The following is a 17,841-nucleotide window of genomic DNA, read 5'->3' on the forward strand; positions in this document are numbered from 1 at the left end:
TATACCACCTCTCAGAGCATTCTTACCAGTTTGATTCATTGACTTAGTTACTTGTAACCTGTTCCGTGTCTCCTACCCATTAACTCCCTTCATTATCAATTCTCACCTTTCCTCACATCATATCTAATTAGCACAATTTGTCTGTTGGTCAGGACTCCTCTCTCTTCCATTTTTGCCCCTTTCTCTCCCCACTCTAATTCAGGCACCGACCTGCTTTTTAGTTCAACCTTGAGGAAGGGCTCCGGCCTGAAACATCAGTAACATATCTTTACCTCCTATGGACATTGCAAGACTGGCTGAGTTCATTTAGCATTTCTGTGTTGTTACTACAAACACAATGTCTTCAGACTTTAGTGTTACACTCCCTTCATTGAATTTCCTGCTAACCACCTTCATCCAAGATCATTTGCAGAGTCTAATTAACCTACTAAGCCACCTATTTTTGACACAGGAGATGAAGAGCACTCAATAGAAAAATGGCATGGTCACAGAAAAACCATATAAACATTATCAAACAAGCGTCACTGGAGAGGTGGCAGTAATGCTAACTGCTGGACTGCCCTGACCTCAATATTCAGTTTCCATATGCAAATCTATATTTGAACCTCAAAGCAAGTAAAGTGATTGACCCCCCTGCTCCACTTGTAGGGATGAGAGGGTTTCACCCTCAAGGAGAGATGGAGTTGTCTGGGACTGTACTTGCTGTAATTGAGAAGAATGAGAGGGATCTTATAGAAAAGTATAAAATTATAAAAGACAGACAAGATAGAGGTAGGTAAATTGTTTCTATTGGATGGGGGAGACCAGAATTAGAAAACATATCCTTAAGATCCAGGGAAGCAGGTTCAGGACGGAGATGAGGAGGTACTCCTTTACCCAGAGGGTGGTGAATTGTGGAATTCGCTGGCCATAGCACTCAGTAAATTTACTAATATATTTAAGATAAGGATGGATAGATTTTAACAGAGGTGGGCTTATCGTCAGATCAGCCTTGATCTCATTGAATGGCGAAGCAGGCTTGGTGGGCTGGATGGCCAACTCCTGCTTCTTGTGTTTTTAGATTCTTGAAGGAGTTTACAAATGGTACCATACCATGTAAAATAACATTTTCCATGTTTAATTCTGTAGCAATAGGGGAATATAAAATTTATTTAATTTGACCTGAAGAAAATAAGAACCTTTGACAGGAAATTATACTTAGAATTAAAATCCAACATCAGCAGATACCACTTTAAACTGACCTAAATGGGCCAAGAGTCTTTTCAATAAAATCTTGATTATGCCAGACTCCACCTTCAAGGTCATTTGATGCATAAATAATTGGGGACTGAATAGATGTGAGAGGTCCGGAGGGCTATGGACTGGATGCAAGTCAGTGGGACTCGGCAAAAAAAAGTCTAGTAGGGCCCGTTTCTCTGCTGTAATGTTCTATGGTTCTAATATTACATCTGTCAGCATCAAGTGAAAGTGGTCCAGAAATAATAAAAGAGCAAGGTTGTTCTAGTTATGAGATAAAACACGTTGGTTCAGTGAGGAGTGATGGACTAATGAATTGTGATGTAACCTGTCTCTTTTTCTATCTAACCTTAGCTACACAACAATGGTCCAACAACAATTAGTCGAGCTATCATTGAAATAGACTGGCCTGCGAATTTCAATGGTGACAATCTTCTGATAAAATCTATGATTGTACCATGGGGTGAAATCAAGTGCACTGTAAACTCGTCGGATGCTGACAATTGGGTAAGATTTCACATTTTCACAATGTGTGTCTTTTTAAAATTGGGAGAGTTGTGACTGTGGTCATTGAAAAGCCAAAAAAATGTCCATGTCTTGATAATCCGAAATAATGACGGAAAATACAGGGAACGCCCCAATAGGTCAGACAATGTCTGTTGTGAGAGAAGCTTTTAGATCAATAACTTTCATGAGGACAAGGAAAAGTTAGAATTGGTGTCAGTGCCGATTGAGTGGGGGTATTTTTTTTTAATTTTTTTATTTTTCACACTATGAACCATACTGACCAAAATACATACAAAAATTTCCCTCTTGAAGATACACAGTGTAATTTTTTCCCCCCTCCTTTCCCTCCCTCCCCACCCACTAAACGTTCAACCTATCTGATACATTAAACCCATTAAACAATGTCATCACACAATGAAAATAAACAAGAAATTTGTGTCATCTACTTTTACACACTGGGTCAGTTCACAACTGAGCAAATGTGAATAGCAGGTCAGGCCAGATAAAAAATGTTCCTTTTCCTGTATAAAACATAGTAAAGGCAGAGTAAATTGATGATTTGGGCTAACACATCAGGAATAGATGCCTGATAAGAACTAGTGTGTTGGAAGTTCACAAGAGGGGACTGTAGGCACGACCTCAGAATCCACTCCACTTTGACAGCCACCAACGGCTGGCCCAACTCCAGGAATTCTGTGGAAAATTATCAGGGAGTGTGGCCAAGTCGTGCATAATCCAGTCCAACGTTCCTCCACAAGATTGTCAGAATCAGGTTTATTGTCGCGAATGAGTCACAAAGTGTGTTGTTTTGGAGCAGCTGTACCATGCTGTAACAGGAGTGTGGGTATGACAACGGCTCAGTATACGCTAATCTTTGTGAGGTTTTTCAGTTGGTTGTTTTTCCAGAATCTTTTGTGTAGTCTTCCAAAGGCGCTATTTGCCTTGGCGAGTCTGTTGTCTATCTCGTTGTCGATCCTTGCATCCGATGAAATGGTGCAGCCGAGATAGGTAAACTGGTTGACCGTTTTGAATTTTGTGTGCCCGATGGAGATGTGGGGGGGCTGGTAGTCATGGTGGGCAGCTGGCTGATGGAGGACCTCAGTTTTCTTCAGGCTGACTTCCAGGCCAAACATTTTGGCAGTTTCCATGGCTCCTAGAAAGCTTTCACCAGCTCCATCCTCAACATTCATTGGAGCGACTTCATCTCCAACATCTAAGTACTCGAATTGGCAGAGGCCGACAGCAACGAATCCACGCTGCTGAAGATCCAACTGCGCTGGGTAGGTCACGTCTCCAGAATGGAGGACCATCGCCTTCCCAAGATTGTTTTATATGGCGAGCTTTCCACTGGCCACCGAGACAGAGGTGCACCAAAGAAGAGGTACAAGGACTGCCTAAAGAAATCTCTTGGTGCCTGCCACATTGACCACCGCCAGTGGGCTGATATTGCCTCAAACCGTGCATCTTGGCGCCTCACAGTTCGGCGGGCAGCAACCTCCTTTGAAGAAGACCACAGAGCCCACCTCACTGACAAAAGACAAAGGAGGAAAAACCCAACCCCAACCAACCAATTTTCCCTTGCAATCGCTGCAACCATGTCTGCCTGTCCCGTATCGGACTTGTCAGCCACAAACGAGCCTGCAGCTGACGTGGACATTACCCCTCCATAAATCTTCATCCGCGAAGCCAAGCCAAAGAAGAAGAAGAAAAAGAACAATGCTGTAAATATAATATTTAAAAATTAATAATCAGTGCAAAAACTAAAAAGAAAAAGTGAGGTTGTATCTATATACAAGTTCATTGTCTGCTCAGAAATCTGATGGTGGGGGGGGGGGCGGAGAAGCTATTTTTATAACTTAAGGTGTGTGCTTTCAGTCTCCTCTACCTCCTTCCTGACAGGAGCAGTAAGAAGAGTGTGGCCTGGGGTTCTTGATGGTAGAGGGTGCTTTTTTGAGACACCGCCTCTTAAAGATATCCTTAGTGGAGTGAAGGCTAATGCCCATGATGGGACTGGCCGAGTTTACAACAGTCCTGTGCACTGGCACCTCAATACCAGACGGTGATGCAACACATCAGAACATTCTCTTCAGTACACCCGAGGAAATTTACTGACATACTAAATCTCCTCAAAATCTTAGGAAAACATAGCCACTGGCAAGCCTTTTCATGATTGCCTCGACATGATGGGCCCAGGATAGATCTTCAGAGATATTGACACCTGGAATTTAAAGTTCTTTTCCCTCTCCACTGCTGACCCCTCCAAGAGGGCAGTTTGTTGGTTCCTGGTTTCCCCTTCCTGGAATACACAATTAGTTCCAAGGTTGTTATTGTGACACCACTTGAACCATCTGATTTATCTCACTCCTCAATACTTCATCTGTGATTCTGCCAACCGTGGCGTCATCGGTAAATTTGTAAGATGGCATTTGAATTGTACCTAGCCATACAATCACAGTTAAAGATTGGTCATGAACTATTGTTAATTATATTCAGGATCCTTAGTAATTATCCTTTTTTTCTGTAGGCACAACCTTTAACTACAGTGAGGCCTTCCACTACTGAGAACATTCGTCGTAGGTTGATGAAAAGAGATGTCAGTGAATCTGAAACTTTAATGGTGGAGACAACCTTCAATCTGGTGAGAATGATCATCAAAAGCTCATTTGGAAAATAACCATTTGTCTGATGTTCTAATTTTCCTGGGTCATTCTAAACTCACTCTCTGCACACCAGTCTCCTACCTTTACCTTATAATTGGTAGGACCTTTCCTCTTGGCTGACAGACTCTGACCACCAGTGGGTTTCCATCCATAGACTTTGAAAGGATGTTGTGTCGCTTGCTGCAATCCTTCTGCTGAATCAAAAGTAAAACAAAATGCACACAAGTGTAAAGAGATTGCAGTGAGAAACTGTTGAAAACCGAGTGATAACATTCAGGCAAGGTAACGTTTCAATTCATCACCTCACTATATCACAGAAATGCTGGAGGAACTCAGCATCCATGGGAAGTAAAGAAATATCTGACGTTTTGGGCCTAGTGTGAGTAAAATGCAACCAGGCATTGGAATTAAAAAGGGCGGGGGGATGAGTACAGACTGCCTTCCCCTCCGTTTTCAATTACAGTACAACTCAAATCATCCAAAATGGTCAGGACCTATTTCAGATAAACATTTTTTCGTCATTTAAAAAAAAAATCCAGTAGCAACAGCAAATCCCTTGTAACAGGGTTTAAACAATCACAAAGAATAAGGGAAGTCTTTTAAAGCATTGAAATAATGTTTAATTCTCACCAAAAAATGCTGGCCACTGTCAATCACCAACACCTCACCAACGACTCCTGCCCGGGAGCCCACGCTCAGTTCGGCTCCAAAAAAAATTCCATATAAATAAGGATTTTTGGTTTGTTTCAGATATCCTTGTTTATCTGATTTTTAAAAAAATTTCAGATAAATGAGGATTTTGGAGAATCCAATTTCGGATAATTAGAGTTGTACTGTAATGCCTTTTGTGTGTTGGTCTGATCGGATGCTCGGAATTAGAAGTAACATATCAGCATTGTTAGAGGTTCTGTTAGTTAATAGATGGCAGAGAGTTGGAATAAATGATTGTTTGTCTGGTTTGTGGTAGTTGGTACTGGGCCCACAATTGTTCACGGTACACATGAACAACTTGAAAGAGGAATGTGAGTATAGTGTGCCTAATTTTGCTGATAACCTGAGTCGCAATTATGTTGAGGGCACAGAATCTGCAGAGAGATAAATGAATGGACACAGATCTGGCATGTGGAGTACACCATCTGTTTACACGAGGTCATCTACTTTGGAAAGTGGCAGGTTGGCCTATTATTTAAATGGTGAAAGATTACAGCATGTTGTGTGTAAAAAAAAAAGCTGTGAGTGCTTGTGCGTGAATTGCCAAAAGTTACCTGCAATGGGTAATCAGGAAGGCAAATAGAACATCAGCCTTCAGATTTATTGTTAAGAGTACATACGCGACATCACATACAACCCTGAGATTCTTTCCCTGCAGACTAGGCAGAATTACTGCTTATTTGGTAGTGTAAAAAGGACTCTATACAATGTACACATGTAAACAAACTGTGCAATAGAGAGGATTTTTTAAAAAATCAATAAATTGTACAGTTAAAAGTCCTTAAATGAGTCCCTGATTGGGTTTGTTGTTGAGGAGGGGGAGCAGCTATACCTGAACCTGGTGGTGTGAGTCTTGGGCCATCTATGGAATTTAAGAGGAGCAAGGTCCTGCTGCAAATGTATGGAGTGTTGGCAAGGCCACACCAGGAGTACAGTGTGCAGCTCTGGTTTTCATACTTGAGAAAGGATCTATTAGCCTTGGGGGGTGGTGCAGAGGGGATTCAACAGGTTGATTCCAGAAATGAAGGGGTCATCTTGTGAAGAGAGATTAAGGAATCTGGGACTATACTCATTGGACTTTAGAATGATGAGGGGGTTATCTACAGAAACACAACATTATGAAAGGGATAGATAGGATAGAGCCAAGAAAGTTGTTACCATTGGTAGGTGGGACAGATAGGATAGAGCCAGGAAAGTTGTTACCATTGGTAGGTGGGACAGATAGGATAGAGCCAGGAAAGTTGATACCATTGGTAGGTGAAGCTAAAATTTCAAGATTGAGCAGAGTAGATTTTAGGACAGAGATGAGGAGGAACAGGTTTTCCCAGAGAGTAATGTATCTCTGCAATTCTCTGCCTAAGGAAACTGCAGAGATGGGTAGAAGGGCCCAGGCCCAAAACATTGGTCACCGTTTACTTCGCCACAGTTAGTGTAGCCATTAGCACAAAACTATTACAGCGCCAGATATTTGGGTTGGAATCCGCCACTGTCTGTAAGGAGTTTGTATGTTCTCCCCACATTTGGGTGGGTTTTCTCCCACCCATCCAAAAGGTACAGGGTTTGTAGGTTAATTGGAGTGTTTAGGCTGTCCAGGCTCATGGACTGGAAGCGCCTGTTACTGTGCTGTATGTAAAAAAAATCCTATGGACGTTGCCGTGACTTGCTGAATTTCTCCAGCACATGTGTTTGCAACCTTCAATTTAATTTTGTTTGCATTAAATAGTCAAGGTTACACTCAACCCAATCCTCCCACTTACTATTTTCATCCCATCTTACTCAGAAATACATCACTGTGGGTGGGGTATAATGAACTTGAAAGCTGATATTGGACTGTCTTGATTTTAGACCTGCGACAATTCCCAATGTGTGAAAATCTTGTGCCAAGTGGGTCATCTGGAGAGCAAAAAGGGAGCTGGAATAAATATACAATCTTCTCTCAAAATGGAGCCCTTCCTCAAGGTAAACTGCAGCTTCAGCTTTTAAATCATCCCTTTGACAAAAAGACTATCACAGCAATGAACAAGATTCGAGGCGATTTGATAAATGATCTGCCTAGTGTGGAATTGGTCAATGCTTAGTACCAAGTTTAATTCCTGGTTCTTATTAAACTGGAGTGTGGAGACATTTTGAGAGCTGCTATCGGCAGATCCTCTACCTGTGTGCATTTTCCCCCATAACGGCAGTAATAAATATTCTGACCATCGTCAAATTAAAGGGGAAGAAAGTCAACTGGTTTCCATTTCTAATCAATGTCCAAGGATCAATGCAGAGAAGTGACTGTGTGAGTCGAGGACTTGGATTCCCCAGCACCACCAAGGCCAAACTTCTGCAGTCTATCATTCACCATGCTCCCACCTGTAGAGCTGACGTAGAGGAGGACAGCAGTGATTAACAAAACCACCTCTCAGCACAAGATTACAGCTTCAGGAGAGGTGGAAAAATAAGACTAACCACACTGAAATTTGCCCTTGTACAAAAGGCCCATGTATTCCATTCAGTGGGTTCTAACAGCTGATTTGCAATATGTTCCCGAGATCATAGAACATTGTTGCTCTGACCTTTGGAAAGCTGCTCCACAACAATCTAATTGTATTGTTACGAGACAATAAAAAACTTGAACAATGTAATGTTACATGAATTGCCTTCTGCCTGCTATAAAGCCTGTTTATAGTAAAAGAAAGTCCCGTCTGTGTCATTGAATGTCAGAGGATTTTCCTCCAGCATTCCCACAGACTCCTGTTCGACTCAAGCCATTACCTCCAACACGATCAGGAAGCCTTTAGCGCCCGAAGCCCTTCTTGACCTCAGCACCCTCTCAAATTCTGATTCTGATAGCTGGTTCACAAGCCAGTCTCTAGTAGCCTGCAGTCCATGCAAGTCCCCCGACGAAAGTAGCCTGCATTGGTCCCGCAGCTGCTGAGCCCCTCACTGGTTTCCCCACCTCATGCCTATAACCCTCTATTTTCTTTACATCCATGTCCCTATCTAAGAGCCTCTTAAATTGATATTGTACCAGCCTCGGTCCCCACCCCTGGCATTGCATTCCCAGCACCAGGTAAAAAACGTTCTTCCAACATCTTCCTTAAACTCTTCTCCACTCACATTACACCAATGTCCTCTGGTATTTGCTATTGTCGGTCCAGGAAATAGTTGCTGGCTGTCCACCCTATCTAAGCCTCTCATAAATCCAAAACTCAAAGCTTCTCTACATCTGACTGTCTTGCTCATTCTCAAAAGCACATAAACCAATTTATAACATTGTTAATCTTCGAGTCCACCTAGTTTGTTTTTCTATTGTATTCTGTGTTTGATTCATTCTTGGGATGTGGGAATAATTGACAAACCAAATTTATTTCAGAAAAGGTCAATTAGGTTCTGCTCCTTGTCCCAGGAGATGAGCCTTGTAGGTGGAGAAAAGGTGGATGAGTTGAGCCTGTCTTCAGGAGTCACATCAACTACCTTTAACTTCCTAAGGATGCTACTTGATCTGCTGAGTTTCTCCAGCGCTTTGGTGTACGGAGATAGACTGTAGATCAGTCACTACAGACATGGGCAGGGAAATAGCAGACAGAGTTTAATCCAGACAGGTGTGAGGGGTTGCACTTTGCGAGGTCAAATGTCAAGGAACGTATTACAGAAATGGCAGGGCTCTTCAAAGTATTGATGTGCAGCAGGATGTAGTCCATTTCTTGTTGAAAGTGGCCATACATGTGGATAGCATGGTAAAGAAGGCACATGGTCTGTTGGGCTTCATTGGACAAGGCATTAAATATAAAAGTAGAGGTCATCTTGCAGCTATTTCAGTTGTTCCATTTCTATAAGGCTGGAGGCAGCTCTGGAAAGGATACAGGAGAGAAAACAATCAATATTTTGAATTGATAATCTTTCAATGGAAAATAATTTTCAGCATTTTCTACTTTGCAAGATAGATACTAGTACAAGTAAAAGGCTTGCTATAAACAGTTTCTATTTCAAGTATTTTCTTTTTATTGGTGCTTTTAGAAGCAGCAGTTTGTCTCATGCCATCATCCTTGCTACAATGTGTAATTAGTTGTTTTTGTTTTAATAATGATACCATGTTTAATTACTGAAATTGCCTAAGCAGCAGCTTTTGCAATAATGGAAATCTAAAAAGATGGATTGGGTGCCTCCTTCAATCACCATTTCTAGTGGATGAGAATTAAACATCACTGCCGTCCAACAGGCACCAGAGACCTGGTTCAATCCTGACCTCAGGTCCCGTCTGCTCAGAGTTGGCATGTGATCCTTCTGACTGTCAGGGTCTCAAGTATCCTCTTCAAATTTGAAGGTCAATTGGCCACTGTAAATTTCCCCTGGTGTGCACGCGAGTCTTAGAATCAGAGGAAATGGATGAGAATATGGGGAAAAATTAAAATGCACTTTAATGCAACACAGTTGCTATGCTACTGTGCCAGTGATAGAATCTGCCATCATCAAACGCAGAATAACCATGGACTTGTTTAGCTTTTCACCAGGAGTCATGACCAGATATTATAAGAGTTGCCTTGATAAAGAGCCTAGGCCTGAAACATTGACGACCCTTTATTTCCTATGGATGCTGAGTTTCTCCAGCACATTTTTGTATTGTACTCAATGTTTCAAGACTTTACAACCTGGTTCTGCCCCATTGTTTACGGCAATAGTTCTTAGCTTTTTCTTTCTACCCACACACCATGGGTCACTCTCCCAGTCCCACCAGCAAATGCAGGAGTGGAGGGGCTGGTGAGCTGGAGCCTCTCCCAAGGCCATTAAATGAATTTTTGTTTTGCTGTGGAATGGAGAAATCTTGCTGCCTTTTTTTGGTGGGGGGGGGGTCATTCTTGGACATTTCATCGTTGTTTTTTGCCACAAACTCACAGAGGACAGGTTAAGAAATAAGAGAGTCGCAAAGGCAGGGTTGCCCAACGAATGTTGATTCTACGATTTGGTGTGCATTTTGCGGCATGCCCTTTTGCAGCGCACCTCTGTGAACAACATTAGTCCACTAGACTGGCGATATCAAAAGCTCTTTAGACGCTCAGTAGGGGTTTTTAATGCTCAAAACCAGCATAATTGCTTGCTCAAGTTTTTTTAAAAAAAGGAAAATTTGCCTTTTATGTTGATGACCAAAAATGCGGATTGCATGGAGCTTTTATACAGGCGTGAGCTGGGACAGGTAGTGCAGTAACGCCACCCACCACTGTGATGTGAAACATGTGTGCTGGGAAGGGAAAGCGGCCTATACTGAAAATGGCGACTGAAGAGCAGGTACGAACAGTAGTGGAGTATTGGGACTCGGGCAGATCTTCTGCGTGACGTAATTGCTTCTATTAACCATATGGGTCCTTTAAAATTCGCGCTCTTGGGTTGCGGGCTGATGACATCATCACCAGCCCACCCCTTCATTCAGCAACAATCCTTTTAAGGAGGAGGTGGAGTGAAGTCACTCCACCTCTGACACTACCCCCCTCTCCCCCCCACAAAAGCTGGCGGGAACATGGAGCAAGTTGGACCAGCCAAAATCCTCCTTTGGCGGGAGGTAAGTGGAGTGATTTAAAGTCTTTACAAATCACTAATTTTCATGATAAGTCACTCTGAAGGGATTCCCTTTTTGCCGCTCTTCCTCTTATTGTTGGGGGCGTCGGGCAGTGCTAATGGAGGCTCTGCCTGTACAGCAGGCAAAAGATGACAGTGTGGCGGCTCACCACAAGGCAGGCGAACCGGCCCTGCTTGTAAGCCATGTGGCAGGGCAGCCAGCCAAAATGGCGCCATCGGGTGTTTCCTTCCAGCACGGGGCTTAGAAACCTGCACTGGGGGACCACGTGACGCCCAGGTGACGTCAGCGTCCTCCAGCACGGTTCACAGCCAGGTCTGGGCTGGGAGTACAAGTGCAGCCCAGCAGCGTGCAATAAACTAGTCTGCTCACTGAGCTCAACCCATCTGGTTGTGTGTGTTATTGCAGGAGCAGAGTAGCTGCCGCTACAACAATGTATATTGTGGATATTACATGACACTAAAAGGAACCTCAGGTCAGGCTTGATGTAAATATTATTACCAAAATGCAAATTGTGTCCAGTTACAGTCGACAATGATAACCTGGCCCAAAACAGACAAATGATAAATTAATGGGAAAGTACTGTATAAAAGCACCAATAAAAAGTAAATGCTTTTATTGATTGTGAGGTCCTCTAATTCCCTGAGGAGGGAAAAACTACTCAAAAACCAAGGGAAATAAAGAGAAAATTATCTCATGATACTGAGGCATGCATAGCAGGAAAATCTTTATGCATTGACCTTCACGGAGTTTGGTGCTTCCCTCCTAAAGCTGGGATGGCACAGGGGAGGGAGGGCTTTTGGCAATAGAGCTGCTTCCGTGGTAGTGGCTCAGGGCTAATTCGATAAAGCAAATTATGGAGCCACGCTACCAAAATGCATGTACTGTAAAATCCCCATTAACCAGAATTCAAGCAACCCGCAAAAAAAATCACGGAAGATCAATAGGGAGAAAATTCATGTTTAAAATTGGCGCCCCTTGGCAGTTCACCAATCCACATAACATGCAATCTCAAGTAACTAGCAAATTCACTTATCTGGCATCTACCAATCCTCATAGGTGCCAGATACTGGGGGTTTTACTGTACAGGATTGGTCACCGAAGATGCTTTTGATTTGTGGCTCAGTGTGACACAGTAGCTGCAAGAAAAGCATGTGAAGGAAATAGAACACTGAGAAAACTGTATTACTTTGTTTTCCAGAATAATTACAAAAAGTATACTTTCCAGAGTGAAGCATCCTTCATTTTGCAAGAAATGCCATATCAAGTACAGCCTGAGCATTTTCCCAGTGGCAATACCATGGTGAGTACTGCAGAAGAGAGATATCAGCTGTGGGAAGACAACCAAACTTTACCTTTTCTTTTGTTGATACATTGATGAAGGGCTCAAGCCTGAAATGTCGGTGATATTTCTTTATCTTTACTATATAAAGTACACTGTTTAACCAGCTTTGTGTTTTTAACGTTTACTATTCCTTGCTTTGATTAAATCCCATCAAAACATACAGGGGTTTTCGGTTAATTGGGTGGCATGGGCTTGAAGAGCCTGTTACCATGCTATGGGTCTACTTTTTTTCAATTAAAGTATAGCAGGAATTTTCCCAGTAAGATGCTTTATACCCTCAAGAAAATTGGTGGGAATCATCTTTTCCACTGATCTTTTACTGGACGTTAATTTTGAGATACAGGATGGTAACTGGCCAATCTGACCCCACCGTGACCAATTAACCTATCAACTCTGAATGCCTTTGGAATGTGGGAGGTAACTGGACAGCACCAGATTTGAACCTGGGTGACTAGCAGCATTGGGCTAACTACTACACTAACCATCCCACTCTTAAAACTGTTCTAAGGCAACATCATTTGGGTGGCACAGTTAGCACTGTGATTGGTGCAGCGATGTTACAGCGTCAGTAACTGGTCTGGGGTGAAAATCCCGTGCTGTCTGTAAGGATTTTGTACATTCTCGCCAGGAGCTAGTTTCTTCCCACCATTTGAAACGTATTGAGGTGTGGGGGTGGGGTTGTAGGTTAATTGAGTATAATTGGGTGGCACAGGCCCGTGGGCCAAAATGGGCTATTATTGTACTGCATGCAGTGGAATAACAAGGGCCTTCCAGCCCACAGAACTATTCTGACCAATTAACTTGACCCTGTACATCTCTTGAAACATGGTAGGAAACCCTTGCTATCATGGGAAGAACATACAAACACCTTACCGATATTCAAACCCCGGTCACCGTCACTATAATCACATTGTTCTAACTACGATGCAAACTTTTCATGAAATATTACCAATACCATCAATTCTTGTTCTGCAGGTGAAAACAATTATTGAACACAGTGAGCTCGAAAATAGCAGGGCCGTGAAACCCTGGTGGATTATTGTTGCTGTGGTGGGTGGTTTGCTACTCGTAGCTCTGGTAACATTCATCCTTTGGAAGGTATGTTCGTTCATTTCCTCCTTCCCCCACCCCAACCCCCCCAAAGAATGTGTTCAGGAAGGACTTGAAGATTTAAAAACGCTGAAAATCTGACAAAAGAAAATCTAGTTGTAAAGGTATCAGAAAGGAGTCAAAAGGGAATATCTGCAATAGGCCAAGACAAAAATGTAAATAGAACTGTTGTGGGATGATTATGCATCTTTGCCTGCTGTACATGCTGCCAAGCACAGGGTTGTGGGACATGCCCACCCCAATTTCTATTGCAAGCCTCATCTAATTTTGCCTTGTTTTTTACTCTCAATTAGTTCAGGCTGACCGACTACACAGTCCTGCTTCAAGCAACACCTAATACACACTATCTCATCCATGTAAAACTACTAGTATCTGGCACCAATGGGGATTGGTAGATGCCGGATAAGTGAATTTTTTGGTTGCTTGAGACTGCATGTGGCATAGTTAGTAAGATGCACCAATTTCAAAATTTCCTTGCAGAATGCAATCTACAACTACCCTCTGCCTTCTGCGGGCAAGCTAATTGTGTATCCGCAAAGCATCTTCCACACTGGGGCTTCTTGCGAGCTTTTCCTGTTTCAGTTCCAGCTGCTCTTGCATTCTCTTCCATCTGTTTCTTTGATAAACAACAATTCACTAGTCAATTCTCTTGAGCACTCTTCGAAGCTCTTACAAAAAGGTGTGAGAAGTCACTATATATCTAGGCATAGCTCCAGTATTTCAAGTGTTTGCATGTGACCTACTCTAACAAACCTTTCCCAAATTTATCTCCCAAAAACATTTCTTTTTACTCTGTTACAGTTGTAATAAATATGAAATAGAATGGCAGATTCTTTATTGGTAAAAGTCAGGAGACAGTGGGCATTTTTTTTAATTAAAAGCAGCCATGTCGCTTTCTATTTTATTTATATAAGCAGAGTCCATTGAACTCATCTTAAACCAGACTATTTGTGTTAGGACAGTGGTTCTCAACCTTCACCCACACCCCCCCTTCACATACCACCTTAAATAATCCTTTACTAACCACAGAGTAACCTATGCCATAGGATGCACTGAGGTGAGTAAAGGATTATTAAGGTGGTATGTGAGTGAGGTAAAATAAGGTTGAGAACCATCATGTTCAGAGGTGCATTGCTTAGATTTGGTTTACTTGGAAGCTAAGTGCAGGACTGGGCTTTTTCCCTGGATGAGGCAGAATTGTTGCTCATTATCACTAAATGTGAAGAGAAGGAGGAGATGTTTAAAGAATTTCCTTTACTTCCTCCTTTGTTACAGTGTGGATTTTTCAAAAGGAAACTGCCTCCAAAAGAAGAAGAAGAATTGCTGTAACCAATCCCAACATCCATTTCCCTTCTGCCCCAGTCTGAAGTACATCTGCTCCAGATCCCAATAAAATTCCAAGTGACACCTTCTCAACTTGGTAGTAAGTGTCAATCACATCCACCCCCCTTCGTAAACGTCAATGAGTACATAGTGCCCGGAGCACTCAGGTGTATCTGATAGGTGGTTCTGTCAGGCATGATCACTAACCAGAAGCTAGTTAATTGCACAAGAGTTAAAGTAGCTTAAACCAATCAATGACCTATCAAATTCTGGTGAATTCCAGTTACTGAGTCACAGTGAAATAGAAACAATTTTCTGAACATGAAATAATAAGGCTCTGCAGATCAAGCCCAAAATAAACTGAACAAATATTGTCATTTGTTACAAGATGAGCCTGGGCATTTCTGGAATTTTGATACGTTCTATTGCTACATTCTCTTGTGTTTCATGGGATTTCAGTTTTGCATGGGATAGGGATTGTAGTAAAAGCACAGAAATGCTGGTGGAACTCAGCCGGACTCGCAGCGTCCATGGGATGTAAAGATGTATCATCGTCGTTTTGGGACTGAACCCTTCCTCGAGGTACCTTCAAAGCTCAGGCCCAAAATGTTGGTCATCTTCATTTCCTCTGGATGCTGTGAGACCTGCTGAGTTCCTCCAGTATTCCTAAAACTGAAATCTCAACTAGCCTCTTCATGTTTCATCATCTCCTTCTATTGAAGATCATCAATCCCAGTCACCCCTTACCCATCTCTTCATTCTTGTATCATTCAAATATGGTACTCCATGGGTTCCCGGTCCAGCAAGACACCCGTGCTCCTTCATTACTTACTTATCAAATGAACTATCATATTTGTGTTATCTCAACAATATAAATTATACTATGTAGAAATGAAGTTAAGTTTTACCAGATTATAATCATTATATACAAGCATCAACCTGACAGTTTGTGATCCATTTGCATCAGCATATTTTAAAGTTATAATTATTCATTTTCTTCTTCATGTTCATTTGATAGTCCTCAAAATATTTTGGGCATTTTTCTTAAAAAAGATATTGACCAAGCAACAAAGCCCTCTGAACAAATCAGAGAACAAATATTCCATCTAGTCCGATCAACCTGTGCCTAGACCCAAGCCCTCCACACCCATATACCTATTCAAACTTCTCTTAAATGTTGAAATCTATCCAACAGCTCATTCCAAACTGAGTGAAGAAGTTCCCCCTAATGTCCCACTTTCACCCTTAACCCAGTTCTCATCTCACCCAACTTCAGTGAAAAAAGCCTCCTTGCATTTTCCTTATGTCTGCCCCTCAAAAATATCAAATCTCCCCTCATTCTCAGACACTTGAGGGAATAAAGTCCTCATCTAGTCGACCTCAATTTCTTAATCCCTGGCAACTTCTTTGTAAATTTTCTCTTCAATCTTTATTGACATCTTTCCTGTAGTTAGGTGATCCAAACTACACACAATACTCCATCTTTGGCCTCACCGAGGTCTTAAACAACTTCAACATAACATCCCCAATTGCTGTCCTCAATTATTTTGATTTATGAAGGTCAATGTTTCAAGAGCTCTCATTAAGACCCTATCTATTTGTGACACCACTTTCAAAGAATTGGCATCTGTATTCCTGGATCCCCGGTTCTCTTGCATTCTGCCTTGCCTGACTGTTTACTGTGCAAGTCCTCCCCTGGTTTGTCCTCCCAAAGTGTAACACCTCATTTTTGACCACAGTTAAATTCCATCTATTTTGCAGCCCACGTTTACATTGGTTCAGGTCCCGCTGCAAGCTTCGAAGCCTCTCGAGATGTATACACACTTCCAATGCCATATGCAAATTTGCTGATCCAGTGGATTATGATGTTATTGATTATAAATGACAAGCAAATGACCCAGCACCAATCCCCATGGGTCACCACTCGTCACTGGGCTCCAGCCAGAGAAACAATTATCTACTACCATTCTCTGTCTTCAACCGCAAACCTAATGACTAATTCAATATACTACCTCATCCTAAATACCAAGGGACTCCATCCTGTGCAGAAGCTTGTCAAAGTCCATGTTGACAACATCCACTGTTTTACCTTTGTATTACATGTGGCTATTACACTCATCTTGATCTTTCCCCAAACTTTCCTTCTATTTCTTCAACATCAAAAATAGCAATGATGTCCAAAGGACCAACAAACAGTATTGAGATGGTTGGGGATTACGATCATCCCAATAAATGGGCAAAATATCTGCGACAAATGTAAATAGATTTCTCTCAATGCATCATGCTATGTGAATGCATAATTTTGGTTTTAAATTTCTCCTGAAGTTGAAAGTGTTCATTTATTGTTAGCAGTTGTTCTATACTTCCTGGGGGTTGTAAAGATCCACCTGACTAGAATGGTTGATTAATAAAGTTTTGCTGAAATTAAAATTCCATGTGCCACAGAAACCTTGTTCTCTGTGATTGGTCATTAATTGTTTTATCAATAATCCTGGCTTGAAGAAAGAAAATCTTCAAGTCCTTTGTCATCATGGGATTATAAAAGTGCATTTGAATTATGACTTATTATGGAGTCACAAGGTTTTACAGCACAGAAAAAAGCCATTGGACCCAATTCATCCACGTCTGTTCAAGCTATTCTCATAAGCATACTCTTGCAGGCCATTTCCCAGTGTTTAGGCCGGGATCTTTCCTAGACCCAACACACCAGTAGCATCCTAAAGAAAGCACGTCAGCACTTCTACTTCCTCAGGAGTTTGTGGAGGTTTGGCAATGAGACCAGAAACACTGGTAAATTTCTACAGAGGTGTGGTGCAAAGTGTGCTGACCAGCTGCATCAGTCTGGTATTGGGACACCAATACCCCCGAGCATCAAGCCCTCCAAAAGGTCCTGGGCTGTGTCCACTATATCACAGGCAAAATTCTCCCCACTGTCGAGAACATGTGCAGGGAACGCTGCAGTCGGAGGGCAGCAGCAATCATCAAAGACCCTCACCACCCAGCACACGCTCTGCTCTCGCTGCAACAAGACACGCACCACCAGATTCAGGAGCAGGCTACTACCCCTCCACCATCAGACTCAACAAACTCAGAGGACTCCTACTTGAGCACTATTGGTTTTGCTTTTAATCTCTATTGCCCAGTTTGTTTGCATTTGTTATCGGTTTACAGCTCTTATTTGCTCACACGTTATATCCCTAGTTTCTTTTATTGCACTTCCAATTAGTTTAAAAAACCTTTCCTGTCTATATACCTACCTCTACCACTTCCTCTGGAAGTTTGTTTCTCTGGGTGAAAAAAGATGCCCTCGGGTCTCTTAAATCGTTCCTCTCTCTCCCCTTGTACGTGCTTTCTCGTTTTAGATTCCCCTTCTCTGGTTAAATAAAAATGCGACT

The 17,841-nt window shown here is 42.2% G+C and overlaps 1 protein-coding gene across 1 annotated transcript in view; it reads left to right on the forward strand.

Moving 5' to 3' along the window:
- LOC138746559 (integrin alpha-8-like) overlaps nucleotides 1-16,876 on the forward strand; it is an 87,601-nt gene extending 70,725 nt beyond the window's left edge. Inside the window, exons 25-30 of the mRNA XM_069904842.1 lie at nucleotides 1,591-1,743; nucleotides 4,268-4,381; nucleotides 6,960-7,073; nucleotides 11,870-11,971; nucleotides 12,989-13,111; nucleotides 14,399-16,876. Coding sequence (XP_069760943.1) covers nucleotides 1,591-1,743; nucleotides 4,268-4,381; nucleotides 6,960-7,073; nucleotides 11,870-11,971; nucleotides 12,989-13,111; nucleotides 14,399-14,452 — 660 coding nt within the window. The 3' untranslated portion in view covers nucleotides 14,453-16,876. The remainder of the gene's footprint in view (nucleotides 1-1,590; nucleotides 1,744-4,267; nucleotides 4,382-6,959; nucleotides 7,074-11,869; nucleotides 11,972-12,988; nucleotides 13,112-14,398) is intronic.
- The last annotated feature ends 965 nt before the right edge of the window (nucleotides 16,877-17,841 follow it).

This window comes from Narcine bancroftii, chromosome 12 (genome assembly GCF_036971445.1).
Source record: "Narcine bancroftii isolate sNarBan1 chromosome 12, sNarBan1.hap1, whole genome shotgun sequence".
Taxonomy (NCBI): Eukaryota; Metazoa; Chordata; class Chondrichthyes; order Torpediniformes; family Narcinidae; genus Narcine; species Narcine bancroftii.